General features: G+C 52.0%; 1 protein-coding gene across 1 annotated transcript in view; it reads left to right on the top strand.

Annotated features, from left to right (window-relative positions):
* ITGB5 (integrin subunit beta 5) overlaps window positions 1-15266 on the top strand; it is a 115679-nt gene that overhangs the window by 75974 nt on the left and 24439 nt on the right. Inside the window, exon 10 of the mRNA XM_038583063.1 lies at window positions 6521-6950. Within this exon, the coding sequence (XP_038438991.1) occupies window positions 6521-6950 (430 nt within the window). The remainder of the gene's footprint in view (window positions 1-6520; window positions 6951-15266) is intronic.

Genomic DNA, 15266 nt, shown 5'->3' with positions numbered 1-15266 from the left:
ACTCATGATGGCCATGGTGGATATAAGCAGACTTAGACCCTGGGCTCCAGGGAAACAACTCAAAGAGATGTAGGTAGAGCCGCATGGCTGGTTGCACCTCGGTATGGTCTTCTGGGGCTTTCCCACATGCCATCTCTGGTCACAGCTGCCCTTCACCCATTGCGACACACAGGCATCCATCTCCCCTGTTCTAAATCTTACTGTGGTGCCTTGCTCCACCACAGGGACAATTCAAAATATGGTGTCAACATTGAGAAAGTGAAGGACTCTAATGAGTAAGTAATAAATCTTGATTTAAGACATCTTTTTTCCAAGTTTTCTTCTGTTAAAAAAGAGGGCCCAATGAGTTGTTAGATGATACATCATTAAAAGTGAAAAATGATTATTTATGGCATTTAACTCAGAAGGTGCTCCTAGAATAAGGTGACATTACTGTAAAAAAAATATTTCTAGTCTCATCTTCCTAATTCTATGAATCAGGCTTTTTGGAAGGTGTACTTTATTCTAGATAGATGCAAAATAGGAATAGAATTAATCCTGGACTTATTTAGCAGTAAGTAATATTTTACCCATACGTGAACTATTTGGGTGGGGAAAGCTTCGTCTCACTACTTCTGATAAAATTTTATAGTTAGTACTTGTCAGATTTCACAATATATTTATGTTGTCTTGACCGGTTATAATGATTAATCAGTTCAGGTGATTTTTTTGAAAAGCACGGAAGCCTAATAGTCACAAGGTTTAAAGAGAGGAGTTTTTTTTGTTTTTTTTTTTTTTAAGATTTTATTTATTTATTTGAGAGAGACAGAACATGTGAGCAAGACAGCACAGCAGAGGGAGTAGCAGGGAGAGAGGGAGAAGCAGGCTCCCCATTGAGCAGGGAGCCCGACTCGGCTTGATCCCAAGACCCTGAGATCATGACCTGAGCCGAAGACCGCTTAACCAACTGCACCACCCAGGTGCCCCTAAAGAGACAGTTCTGGAAAACAGAAGGAGGCAGAGATAACCAGGGAAAGGGACACACAAGTGAGTTCTTTAGATCTGTGGGTAAATGTCTGGTGCAGTGTGTCAGGAAGGCAAAAAAGAATGAAAAGCACCCAAACAAGGAGCCCTTTACCTGGAGAAATAGGTGCAGCGGGCCACAGGTGAGAAAGAAGATCCACAGCACACACACGAGACACCTGGGTTTCAGGAAAGTCCTTGACAAGGTCTGATGGTGACCTTACAAGTCAGATAATCATGTAAGTCGATGACAGCGCAGTTAGGCGGACTCGTAGCTGAGGCAACTTGCTCCCTAAAAGTGTTAGTAACGTCAGCTGGAGGAGGACCTGCGTGAGGTTCCACGTTCTCTCATCTGTTCGCGGTCACTCCTGGCTGCAGTTGAACTCACAGAAGACCTGCTTATCAAATGTGAGAAGGTCACAGAACTGGAGAACGCAGATTATCTCATCACACAGGAAAACCAAGGTCTAAAATCACTCTCAGCATTCAGCTGGCTTGAAATCATAGGGCTGATATCTTGCATTTAGCTCAGAAGATTAACAGGGTAGAGGAAATTCGGTTTGATAGTGATTTTTAAGAAAGAATCGGACAGATTCTGATCCTCAAAGGCTTAATGTTGAATGAACAATGTCGCTTAAAAAAAAAAAAAAGGAAAAAAAAAAGGGAAAAGCGGCAGCTGAGGTCGCGTTAACAGAAGTATTCTGAAACCCCGGAGAGAATGGATCCTCTCTTCTTGGTGTGGGTCAGACTGCATCTGCAGTTCTGCATTCAGTTCTCTCTCTCCTCTCTCTTTTTCAAAGGACGAGTGAGTGACAAGTGTCACGATGAATTGTCTGGAAACCAGGAAGGTCAGAGGAACTCATGTTTGTTGATAATAATGATAATCCATAGGTTTCTTTTGGGATGCAAGAAACTCAAGCAGTTTTTACTGCCTTAAGCGAACACGAGAAAGTTGTTTCGAGACTCTTGGGGCCCCTCGTGGGCTCGGGAGGCATGTGCAGTTAGCCTTAGGAGCCACGACGAGCCAGCTCTCGTTCCCCCACCGCTGCCCTGTGAGGACAGGTGAGAAGAGCGGAGCCAGGGCTTTCTGGCTGTGATGCTGGTACCTTAGACCACCTTTCCCTGGCCTCTTGATGGCTGTGATTCTGATCTAGCGTATCTGCTTCAAAGGGTTCATTTCAGAGCAAAGTATGACAACAAAGAAGCACCCCCTCCATAGGGAGCATCATTTATTGAGAGCTTTTATGCACCTTCCCTCGTTCAGTGCATGCACCCCAAGACTCGGGGGGCGGGGAATGGGGTGCTGCACTCATTGCTGCTGAGCATCCTGAGCTTTGGGAGCGTGACAACCCGCCCCAGATCCCCCAGCTAACGAGCGGTGGACTTGCAACTCAAGCCAAGATCTCCTGACTAGTCCTCCTGACCGTGGAGGCAATAACACGAGTTGTATAAACCCCATTTCATGGGGATTTACCGTGACCGCGGCTTCCTCTGCTTCCTGCAGCACCTGTAAGGTACCCATTACCCTCACTTGATGTGAGAAAGACTGGGGCTCCAAGGGGGGGGGACCCGAGAAACTTCCCAGAAGTCCTGCTGCTATTGAGCCATGCGCGCTCAGAGTCAAATCTGTGTTCTCCCTCATGCACTTGGGAAGCAAATCTTCCTAGGAAGCCCCAGGTGGCATCACTACCGCTTACGGACAGACCCCCTCATGTACAGATTTTGGGTTTTGCTAGGATAGCTCGGGAAACTGAGAACATTGGCTAGAAGATGAAAAAGGACTTTAAATGGCATTTTTTCCCCACGAAAACAAAAACAAAAAATCTCGGTTATATTGGGATGAGTTGTAGAGGATCTGAAATAGGGACAGAAGAAAGGAGCTTCTCCCACACTCATCGCCCTGGACAGCTCTTCCCCACGGGTGGTCAGCAGCCCCCTTTGGCTCAGAGGGAGGCCCCCAGGGTGGCTCACTGTCCAGTGTTGTCTTGCTGTCCAGGAGGCCACGGGTGTCACATGGCCCCTGGCTCTACTGCAGGGGCGGTGGCAGCAGCCACTCACCCGTCCCTGGACATGCTGCTGCCCCCAAGGGGGAGGGTGGCTGGAGTTGAGGCTGCAGAGGCAGGCTTGGGCCACACGGGTAGGACGTAGGTGCCAAGCTAAGGTATCTGGCCGTTATTTGGCAGGTGCTGTGGTTTGGGGAACGGCAGGAGGCAGGCGGAAGGGCTCAGGAACTTACGTGGAGATTCGGGATTAGGGAAAGCGGTCAGGATATCCCTGGGTCTGGTCCGTAGATGAGGACATGGCCTATGGGGGTGTGTGGGGGTGCAGCCTTGGGACGGCTGGGTTCAAGTGGCAGCCAGCTGAGTCTCACCCCCTTGTAACTAAAGCTTCCTGCAGAAACGGTGGAGGGGGACCAAACAGAGGCATTATGCTCACTTCCAGCCAGACGCCGTGGTCTGGTGACTCTCCTGCATCCTCTGGGTTAGGAGATCTCTCCGGCAGGAAGCAGGAGAGTTGGTACGGGGCGAGGGACAAAAGAAGTCCGCCTTAGATTAAGCCTTGGAAGTGTCAAATCCAATGAGGTCCCCTTCTCCAGTGATTTCAGTTTTTTCCCTGATTTTCCTCCCCTGGTCCCAACACCAGCCAGTGCTGACTGAGTGGGCCTGGCCACTGGGAGTTGGCTTTCTCATGAGCTGACTTTGACAAATCAGTATGCAAGTGGCCAGCCGCGTAGCCCGCGCTAACACCCGGCACAAAGGACCTAGTGAGCCCCATCACGGGCTTCCCACAGCGTCCCCCTCTCCTGTCCCCTCCTTTGGGGCTCTGTTACCCCATGCCCATGCCCAGCGCTTTGTTTCAGCGAGCTCCTGGTGGACTTGGCATCGGTACAGCCCTCGGTTTGGTGGGTTTGGGGTGGGGGCTGGGCAGCCCTTTTGAAAGCGTGGGTCAAGCCAACAGCCCTGTGGGGAAACCGGGAGCATCCCAATGAGGCTTAAATAACAAGACTGGATGGGAGGGAGGCCTGCTGTGTCCATGACCTTCCTCTGGAATCTCAGAGTGGGAGATGGAAAGTCTCCAGGAACTGGGGGAGCCTTCAGTACCGGTTGAAGTCCACAGTAATCAGGAAAAAGTCTCGTTCCAGCTGCTTGACAGACTCTGGATTCTTTCCTGATCCCTCCGGGAAATGGACTCTGCAAGGAGGGTTAGCAGAACGGATGGACTCGTTGTTCCTAAAGGACTTTTTATAGCATCCCTGTGCCCGGCAGGACCTGCGAGCCCCAGTGGCTGAACTAGACGGAGCCCTTGTCTGGTTATCAGGTGGCTGGTCGCACGCCAGGCTGCGTGGGCCCGACAGCTGGGACGGGCCGGTCGCGGGCTTGGCCAGGGAAGGCCCCTAGGACGCCTGCGGGCCAGTCCTCCTTACTCCGCCCGCCAGGCAGGCAGCCTGTGAGCCTTCCTGAATCCGGGGAGCTGGCTGCCTGCGCCGACGCGGGGGCTCCCCTGGCTTCTCCACTCACTCCCCGGCGAGCACAGACACGTCGGTAAGACCAGGGACGCTTCGTTCTCTTGTTACTCTGTCCCTTGATGCCTGCAAGTTTCCCTGGGGGCAGGCGATGCTCACAGAGCCACTCCTCCCAGCTCTTCAGTCATTAAACCCCTTTGGCTCGCGATCTCGGTTATCCCTTTGGAGCTTATTCCACTTCTGACGCCTTTGGGAGGCGAGAGCTTTCCATTTAACGAGGCCCGCACGCTTGTAGCCTTGGGAGCTCGTGGCCCTGCGCAAGTCATGGCTTCTGTCCGGAGGGACGGATGTTCACCTCCGCTTTCTCGACAGCCCTGTGGGCGGCTTCCGACAGGCTTCCCACCTCTCTCCTGTCTGTCGGTGTGGGTCATCGCTAGCCCAAGGCCGGGAGGTCTGGAGATGCCTCGTCACCACCTTGGGGATCACCATCGCGTGGTGCTTCCAGTTAGCAGGACGGCCTCTCCCTCTGTACCCGGATGTGGACACTGAGCATCTGCTGCATCCCCTACGTCCAGGGGATGATGTGCCAGGGAGAGCCCAGCCCCACCCCACAGCGCTAAGCTCCCCCACCCACCAGCCGTGTTTTCTCTCTAGTGAGTGAGAAGGCCTCATTTTAGGCCCCGCGACCGAGACCCCGGTGGGGATGCCCAGCACGGTGCCTGGTGTAGGGAGGCATCTGACACTCGGAAACTATTCGTGTTTGTTGTCATTAGATGGATTTCGGTTCCCGGGTGGGTCCTCATCTTGCTTCCTTACCCAAGAGCCCACCGATATACCTCAGGTCCTTGAAACTTGGCACTGAGCTTGCTTCTGTCCATTTCTCCCCTTGCCTCCTCCTACCGTCTGTGTAGACCTGGAGGGTGGGGGTGGGGTCGTCCCAACCGTCTGCAGCTGGTTGTGCTCTCCCAGCATCCTCTGACTCTGGCTGTTGGCCATCATCCTCAGTGCACCTGTCCAATAGCACCTCCTGGGACGCCCCTTGGCTGACCCCGCTTCCTGGATGTCTGTCGTTGAGGCCCCCGGAGTCACGCCTGCTGCCAAGACCTGGCTGAGCGCTGGGTCTGCCCTCCTGCTCAGTCTCCTCTGCCCCCACCCTGGGGTGTCCCTGGATGTCACAGAATCTGAGGGGAGGCCTTTTAGAGTTCGTAAAGACCCCAAAGTGATAGGGATCTGTAGAACGTTTAGAAAGAACATGTTTTCAGTGTTCTCCAAAAAGACACATTGTTACCTAAGAGTGGCCAGTAAAGCCAGTTATAGATGACTTTTTAAAAAGAAAAGGAAAAAGAAAAAAAATAAATAAATAAAAAGAAAAGGGATTTTATTTATTTATCCACAAGAGATGCAGAGAGAGAGTCAGAGACCCAGGCAGAGGGAGAAGCAGGCTCCATGCAGGGAGCCCGACGTGGGACTCGGTCCCAGGACCCCAGGACCATGCCCTGGGCCGAAGGCGGCGCTCAACCGCTGAGCCCCCCGGGCTGCCCCATGTGCTTTGTTTAAAGAGAAATAGTCTGTCCATGTGCGTGGCGTGTGTCGTCTGTGATGACTTGTCATCTTGTGGGAGATGCAGCTGGGAGGACCAGTCGGAGGGAGAACTGGGGCCACGTAGCCTTTGGGTGTGTCTGCAGGGAAACAGACCCTGTGGAAGGGACCCAGGGCCCTCTCGTCCCTCGTCGGGGGCGCAGGTGCCAGGGTCTGGGGACGTCTGGCCTGTGAGGTCAGGGCATGTCCAGCTCGGGGCCTGGCACAGAGGACGTGGCCAGAAGGGATTTGCGGGGTGCGTGACTTTCATTGCGGGGAGGGGGGGGGGGCACAGGATGAAGGTGAAATGCAGGGGGGCACCCCCTCCCGTGACCTCAGGCCGGGCTGCGTGCCCTCTGCGGGCAGGGGCCGGGACCCCCCGGGGCGGCTCACCTGGGCCCCTGGGTGCCGGGGAGGGGGGGTTGGTGGGGGCCCTGGCCGGCCGCGCCCCAGCGTCTGCTCTCTCCCTCCACGCAGGCGACCTTCGAGGTGGCGGCGGAGGCCCGGGGCTGCCCGGGCGGCCCAGCGGCGGCCGCGTTCACGCTGCGGCCCGTGGGCTTCCGGGACAGCCTGCAGGTGGCCGTCGCCTACCACTGCCGGTGCGGCTGCAGCGCAGGCCCCGAGCCCGACAGCGCCCGGTGCGGCGGGAAGGGCACCTACGTGTGCGGCCTGTGCGAGTGCCAGCCCGGCCACCTGGGCAGCAGGTGCGAGTGCCAGGAGGGGGAGAGCCAGAGCGGCCGCCAGCACCTGTGCCGCGAAGCCGAGGGCAGGCCGCTGTGCAGCGGGCGCGGGGAGTGCAGCTGCAACCAGTGCTCCTGCTTCGAGAGCGAGTTCGGGAAGATCTACGGCCCTTTCTGCCAGTGTGACAACTTCTCCTGCGCCAGGAACCGAGGGGTCCTCTGCTCAGGTAGGCTCCCCGCCAGCCCGGGCCCCCCTAGGGCGCATCCCCCCCCCGCAGGGCGCCCCGTCTGACCACCTGCTTCCCCCCGGAAGAAGGCGAGGGCAAGCCTTGCCTGCCACCGGGCCTGGGAGGGGGGACCAGCGAGCAGGACACGGCGGCAGGCCCAGCACCCGCCACGTGCCTGTGGACCCCCAGAGTCAGAGGGGTGGGCTGTGCGTCCTCCAGGACTTACTGGCACAGCATTCCTGACAGGTAGGTGCTTAGTTTCTTCTTGATTGCCTCCCGGGACGGGGCGCTCCCTGGGGCCGGGAGTGGTCCTTCCCTTGTTAGACATCGCGTTCTTCTCCTATCGCTGCTTTGACCAGTCGCTGTAGACTTAGTGGCTCAAAACAACACAAATGTGTTCTGTTACTGTCCTGAGAGTCAAAAGTCCGAAGTGGATATCATTTGGGTAAAATCCAGGTGTCAGCGGGGCTGCGTGCCTTCCCAGAAGCTCTGGGCAGGGGGAATCCATTCCCTTGCCCGTCCCGGCTTCTTCTTTTTTTTTTTTTTTTTTTTAAGTTTTATTTATTTATGATAGTCACAGAGAGAGAAAGAGAGGCAGAGACACAGGCAGAGGGAGAAGCAGGCTCCATGCACCGGGAGCCCGACGTGGGATTCGATCCCGGGTCTCCAGGATCGCGCCCTGGGCCAAAGGCAGGCGCCAAACCGCTGCGCCACCCAGGGATCCCCCGTCCCGGCTTCTAAGGGCTGCTCCTAGCCCCTTCTTCCATCTTCAAAGCCAGCAGCGTGGCATCCTCAGACCTCTCGCGGAGTCTGACTTCTGCTTTGTTGTTCCCTCCCTCTCTTTCTCTCTCTGACGTTCTGGCTCGCTCTTAGAAGAAGCCTTGTGATTCTGTTGCACCCACAAGGGTGATCCCAGAGTCTCCCCATCTCGAGATCTTTGACGTCACCGCTCCTGGGGTTCTGGGGATCGGGCTGCGGGTCATCTCTGGGGGCCATCATTCTGCATCTCCTGCAGATGCGGTTTGGAAGTTTCTTTTTGATTGAGCAGAAAACTGTTTCTCAGTAATTTCCACCCGCTGATTCACATTCTGGACGCCCTCCTCCATATGACAGCCTGTCAAACCTCTGAAAATTCCTTAGGTTTCTCTTTTCTTTCTTTTTTTTTTTTTCGGGTCTGTTCTCTTCTTTCTGCACTAGACACCGAGTCTCTCCCCCCCCCCCCCCTTCTCAGAGGGCTCTGTTGTTGAGTGTGCGTCTCAGAATCGAGGGTGTTATTTGTCATCCTGGAGAGCGAGGGCCCAGCCCACAGTTCAGCCAAACATTTCTGTGATCTGGGCGTTCCACTTCCATTAACGCACCCTAACAATGTGCCCACTTTCCTTTGTCTCGTCTGTGAAACAGCACGTGATACTGTTGAGCTGGGGTTTTTTTTTTTTTTTTTTTTTTTTTTTTTTTAGCTTTGCTACCAAAAGCTGAAGGTTTTTTTTTTTTTTGTTTTTGTTTTTTTTGTTTTTTTTTAATTTTTCAAATGAACTACAACCAAGCCAAGCTTTTGTGGCGTCATGTTTGAGCACTAAAGTTTTTTCATGTAAGCGTAAGACTTTCCATGGATTCTAGTTCTATTACAGTTTGGCCGTTCCCCATTCTGGGAGTTGCATTCTGAGATGAGATACAGTAAAATCGTGTCTCAGGGGGTTCATTCCATCCAACACCAGGGCTGCCTGCGAATCCGGGGAGTGCAACAACCTTAGGCAGGATTGTAGTTCCTCTGGCTGTGTATGCTGTTGTTGCTGGGATTCCTCCCTCGAGAGTGGGCTTCCAGCTGGGACGCACTGATTTGGAACTTTGAGTATAGGAGGGAAGATAAAGCAGAAACATGGGACGCAAATCAGAGCATATAAATGACCTGTCGGGATGCCTTGGTGGCTCAGTGGTTGAGCATCTGCCTTTGGCTCAGGGCACAATTCTGGGGTCCTGGGATTGAGTCCCACATCAGGTTCCCCACAGGGAGTCTGCTTTTCCCTCTGCCTATGTCTCTGCCTCTCTCTGTGTGTTTCTCATGAATAAATAAATAAAATCTTAAAAAAAAAAAAAAATGACCTGTCACTGTGAGAGGAATGACCATCCTTCTTTGGAAGGAGCAAGTACTGCGAGTGGCCCAGACGTGGGTTTGCAGGGGAGGCCTCCTGGGGCTGACCACACAGGGAGACAAGTATGAGGACACCCGTGGGAGCGGTGGGGCCAGCATGGTCACAACTGGGATTGCTCCAGAAAGTGCAGGCCATGTGACTGTCACAGAGGAACGGAAGGAAGATGTCACGGGGAATGTCACAGGTGGAAGAAATTAGGTTTCTTCCTAATTTCTGAGCGTGCCACAGGGATCTGCTCTTTTGTCTGTCAAAGTGAGGATAGATTGGGATTCACTGGATGGCTCTGAGTTAGCAGAAAAAGTGCTTAGGGTCAGGCGGTCCTGAGTCTAAATCCCATACCACCACCTGCTGCTTGTGTCACTTTGGGCTTCGAGCTCCTGTGAGCAATAGAGCTCGTGCACACGGCACCTAACGCTCGGCCTGGGATAACAGGACTCACTGAGCCCTTGGTCCTTTCTGAGTCAATGCCACCCCTGCTGGCCAGTGCAAGAGGGGCCATCCCTTCCTTCCCCTACGCCCCCCCAAACCCCACCGGCCCCATAAACTGCCAGGCGTTGCCTCAGGGGTTCCAGCGTGGTGAGTGGCCTCCCAGGCCCTTTTAGTCTCCCATAAAAGCTCCAAGGAGCCTGGCAGTGTCTATAACTGGCTTACAGCAGTGTTTTTTGTTTCAAACATATTAGCAAATAGTCTCATGAAACTGTCTCTCCTTTCTCCCCTGCTATGTCTTTATCCAGAAGGCTGCTCCTACCATATTGTGTCCCTATTGCCAGGGAGCAGGGGCTTCCAGGTCAGATGACGTGTGCAGAGTCCGTCCTCCTAATTCATCAGCCTGCTGCCCTGTGGCTTCCCTCTCATGCTTTTGGGTTTCCTGCCTCAAAATGGCTCATCACCCTTCGTTTCTGCGTTATTTTGAAAACTGAAGAAGAAAGACCTAGACGTGGCGCTTGGTAGGAGGCAGGGCCCAGCGCGCGGTAGATGCCTCCTCTCCTCCCTCAGATGTTAACATTTCTCTGAATACAGCACAGGGCCTAGGGGTGCAGGGCACCCTTGCATTTCGGATTTCCACCCCGGGGGGTTCTCTCCCTGCACTCCATATGATCCGTACAACCCTGTGGTACTGGGAGACTCTCACACGTCCCTGGGTAGAGAGCAGGGAGGCTCTTGACGCCCTGGAGGCTCCCCCACACACTGTGTTTCAAGTCACTAACTTCTCAGCATGGCTGGGGTGGTGCGTCTTTTCTCCTCCCCCCCCCCCGCCCCATTGGAAAAGCCATGCACGTTCACAAAAGAAAATTCGAAAACCGATCCGATCGATAGTTGTCTGGTCAGTCCTTGCCGTCTGCCCCCTTCTTGGTGACCAGGGTGAGTGTGGACCACCTGGTGCTCCCGGAGGAACTCTTCCCGCACTGGTTCACACGCGTTCCTTCCAAAACAGTGTGCTCGGTCAGATGGCTGGAGAAACATCCTGAGGTTTGGAAGAGTAGAAAGAAGTGAAATAAATTGTTCATAATTCCGTCGATCATACTTCAAGAGGTTAGTATCTTGCTTTCCAAACTCTTTCTTCTAAGTATACAATTTTGTGTCTTGCTTCTTTGGGGTAATATTCTATCCTAAGCAGCAGTTAAGCTTGAATGACTGTAATACCTCATTGATCGGAACACTTTGGCTCTCCTGCCAGCGCCTCCCCACGTACCCTCCCCACCGCTTCGCTTGAAAAGCCACAACTAGTCAAAACGCGAAGCTCTCCAAGTCTTCGTGGGGAAAACAGTTTCTGGAATGAGGTCACTGTTGTGTTTGATTATTTAGGAAGGACGTAAGACGGAGCCCGGCTCCAGGCAGGACGTGCTGCTGCCCTTGAGCGTAGCAGCTCCTCCGGCCGCGTGTCTCCAGCATCGAAGCTGGCGGCGGGGACGGGGCGGGAGGGGGGTTCCAGCCCCCAGTGCCTTGGCACGTGGGGTGAGCTTGGGGCTCCCGCTCCGGAACCGTGCCCGTGGGTTTCGAGTTCCTGGACGGCTGTGATGTTTGGGGTTTTGTGGGCGAGAAGTCTGTTTCCCGACAGCCCCTCTGGTCTGGAAGGTGCTGACTCAGAGGCTGGGGAGCCGCTGACTTCAGCGCTCTCCCACGGTCCCTCCCGCCCTGTCCCCGCAGCCTGGCCCTGGCCCAAGGGGCCCCGTGCTCGGGTCGGCCTCCGGCGGGGCTGCGGCCGAGCTGGGCACGTCCTGGAGAAGCTCCTTCCGCTTCTCTCTGGTCCCTCAGTCAGAGGCTTAGAGCCCCTTGTCCCGTTGCCCTCCCCGGCCCCCAGAGAGGACCAGGGGGGAATGGGAGACAGTCCCGGTTTGTAACGTGTCATATGGCAGGAAAGTCAGTAGAGGAGCAACCAGACTAAGGTCCATCCTCAGTTGAACAGCTTTAGTTACTACTTTTGGGGCACATTCTCACGGGAACGTGTATGCACTTGGGGTAGCTCTGTTTCCCTCTGGATTCTAGAAGCAACAGAACCGCAGACTGTCCCCGTGTGTGCAACGGGAGCTTTTCGGAGCCATTGTGAGGGTTTCTGTTCTTCTGAGTCTCATGAAGCCTTGATCTCTCAGCATCCCTTCTTGACCACTGGAGCAGGAGAAGTAGGACATGTCTGTTTAGTTGCTCTTAATGTAATAGAAGATTATTGCTCAAACTTTGTTCTTTGTTGCTTACCATACGCAAACACTGCATTTCCTGGGATTTGAGCTACTCCACTGTGGTAAGCTGTTGAAATCACGCTCAACCCTGAAGCTTCCAGCACTCTGCGTAGTTCAGATGACTGCACTGGGGTACAGTGAATAACTCGCTAATGGTCAGCCTACTTCTTGGGTTTTTACATATTGGGAAAACATAAATCAAGCAGGATATGGAATTTTTTAAAAGATTTTATTTATTTATTCATGAGAGACACAGAGAGGCAGAGACACAGGCAGAGGGAGAAGCAGGCTCCATGCAGGGAGCCCGACGTGGGACTCGATCCCAGGACCCCGGGGTCATGACCTGGACAGAAGGTGGCACTAAACGGCTGAGCCACCCGGGCTGCCCAGAATATGGAATTTTGAACAGAGCCCTTTTGGTCTTGTGACCACAAGATCCTAAAAGTGAATCTAAGTAAGCTCTCAAAAAGTTTACTTTCTCTAATAGGCTGTTTGGTCAGTTTTTATTTTATATTTTTATTTTATTTTATTTTATTTTATTTTATTTTATTTTATTTTATTTTATTTTATTTATTTTTAAGATTTTATTTATTTATTCATGAGAGACACAGAGAGAGAGGCAGAGACACAGGCAGAGGGAGAAGCAGGCTCCATGCAGGGAGCCCCATGTGGGACTTGCTCCCGGGACCCTGGGATCACGACCTGAGCCAAAGGTAGATGCGCTTAACCACTGAGCCACCCAGGTGTCCCACATTTTCTTTTTAATATAGATTTTTGTATAGATGTATAAATCCTCTAGTATGTGGCAGGCAAGCAGAGGTTAAGGGGCATCAGGAGTTCTCTCCCAAACATAAAAAAAAATGGGGAGCGATGGTAGTGGCATCATTTCCAGCGGCCAGAGCCAGCCTCCAAGCACAGGCTCTGGGTCTGGGCTGATGGCTTCCAGAAGGCTTCACGAGGCTCTGCGACACGTCTCCAGTTACAAGTCCCTCTGACATTAAGGCTGGTTTTAGACTCCCCGATTCTTGCCAAATGAAACACCTCCTTTGGCAACAGTCACCCAGCTATGTTTATAAAAGTATTTCTCGCCATATTTATCCTGTTTTCTTCAGAAATGTGATTTTCACCCTGAGGATAAGTATCCTGGTGGCTGTTCTTGGGTCTGTGATCTCAGTTGTACTTTCTGCCACCGCGTCGAGATTCTCATACTTCATAAATGGCTTGTTACAGGACCGTGTTGAATGCAAGTCCACAACACAGGCTTTGAAAGGTGCCTTTTGCCACAATGAGATGCCACCTCACACCGGTCAGAATGGCTAAAGCTCACAGGTCAGGAAATGACAGATGTTGGCGAGGATGCGGAGAAAGGGGAACCTTCCTGCGCTGCTGGTGGGATCGCAAGGTGGTGCAGCCACCCTGGAAAACAGTGTGGAGGGTCCTCAGGAAGTTGAAAATAGAGCTACCCTATGACCCAGCAATTGTTGCACTGCTGGGAATTTACCCCAAAGATACAGATGTAATGATCCGAACGGGTGCCTGCACCCCATTGTTCATAGCAGCAATGTCCACAATAGCCAGACTGTGGAAAGAGCCCAGCTGTCCGTTGACAGATGAATGGATAAGGAAGATGTGGTGTAGACACACACACGCGCACACACGCACACACACACACAATGGGATACTCCTCGGCCATCAGAAAAACTGAAATCTTGCCATTTGCAAGGATGTGGATGGAACTAGAGGATATCATGCTAAGCAAAATAAGTCCGAGAAGGACAATTCTATGATCTCACTCATCTGTGCGACTTAAGAAACAAAACAGAGGATCATATGAGAAGAGAGAGAAAATTAGAACAAGATAAAATCGGAGAGGGAGACAACATGAGGGTCGCTGGAGAGGAGGTGGGCGGGGAGATGGGGTAACTGGGTGACGGGCATGAAGGAGGGCGCGTGATGTAACGAACACTGGGTGTTATAGAAGCCTGATGAGTCACTGACCTCTACCTCTGAAACCAATGATACATTATCTGTGTATTAATTGAATTTATTTATTTATTTTTAAATTTGTTGTCTTTCATACGTCTGTAGTCCTCATTTGTCTTTTTTTTTTTTTTAAAGATTTTATTTATTTATTCATGAGAGACACACAGAGAGAGAGGCAGAGACACAGGCAGAGGGAGAAGCAGGCTCCATGCAGGGAGCCCGACGTGGGACTGGATCCCGGGACCCCAGGATCACGCCCTGGGCTGCAGGCAGCACAAAACCGCTGTGCCACCGGGGTTGCCCTGTATTAATTGAATTTAAATGTAGAAAGAACAATATCAGAAAACACACATACACAAAAGAAATATCCCATCAGTAGAGACTGTCCAGGTAGTTTTTATTTATTTGTTTGTTTGTTTGTTTGTTTATTTATTTATGTCCAGGTAGTTTAGATACACAAAGAAGTTTAAAATATCAATTTTGCTAGCAGTTTTCTCCTTTTCAGTGCCCTGCTTCTTTATTATTGCTAATTCAGATCATAGGAAAAAAAAATCAACCTCCATAAATACAAGGCGTGTACAATGAAAAAAAAGAACAGTGCCTTTTGAATGAACCAAGATCTGACATATTTAATTTTCTGGAAAGGGGCCTCTTAGAGGGATTACTGCCACGGTGTGCCTCAGGTGGGAGAGCCTAGAAAACTCTTCAGGTTTTTACATGTATATCAATCTCTGCTCAGTTTGTTGATGGTGTTACTGAGAAATATAAAAACACAAAAATATACATATTTTTCAGAGAAAGGGCCTTTTTTCCCCCCAAAGGAATATCTGCATCTTGGTTTCCCTTATCTGCTATCACACAAATCCTAATTATGCACGTGACAGCAGAAGTCGAGGGTCCTGTTCCCTTGCAGAGCACTTGGAATATGGAGGCTCTAAGAACAGAGTTTGTTACAGGATTCTTCAGTAATTAGGATCGTAAGGAATGCTGTATCCCTCATTAGTAAAGACACTTCTGCAGAGGCCATTTACCAGTGCATGTTCAAATCTGGATCCTAAACCTGCCACTCCCCCTTTCTACCTCTGTGACCTTGGACTCTAGACTTACCCTCCCTGACAGATATTTTTTTCAAGTTTTTTTTTTTTTAAGATTTTTTTATTTATTCATGGGAGACACAGAGAGAGAGAGAGAGAGAGAGAGGCGAGACACAGGCCAAGGGTGAAGCAGGCTCCATGCAGGGAGCCCGACGTGGGACTTGATCCCAGGTCTCCAGGATCAGGCCCTGGGCTGAAGGCAGTGCTAAACCACTGAGCCACCCGGGCTGCCCCTTTTTTCAAGTTTTTATTTAAATTCCAATTAGTTAACATACAGCGTTAATAGTAGTTTCCAGCGCATGGTATAGCGATTCAGCGATTCCATGCAGTATGCGGTGCTCATCATGACAAGTGCCCTCCTTAATCCCCATCACCCATTTCACCCGTCCCCCACCCACCTCCCTTCTGGTA

Source organism: Canis lupus, chromosome 33, assembly GCF_011100685.1.
Source record: "Canis lupus familiaris isolate Mischka breed German Shepherd chromosome 33, alternate assembly UU_Cfam_GSD_1.0, whole genome shotgun sequence".
Classification (NCBI taxonomy): Eukaryota; Metazoa; Chordata; class Mammalia; order Carnivora; family Canidae; genus Canis; species Canis lupus.
This window is presented reverse-complemented; position numbering and strand designations above follow the sequence as displayed.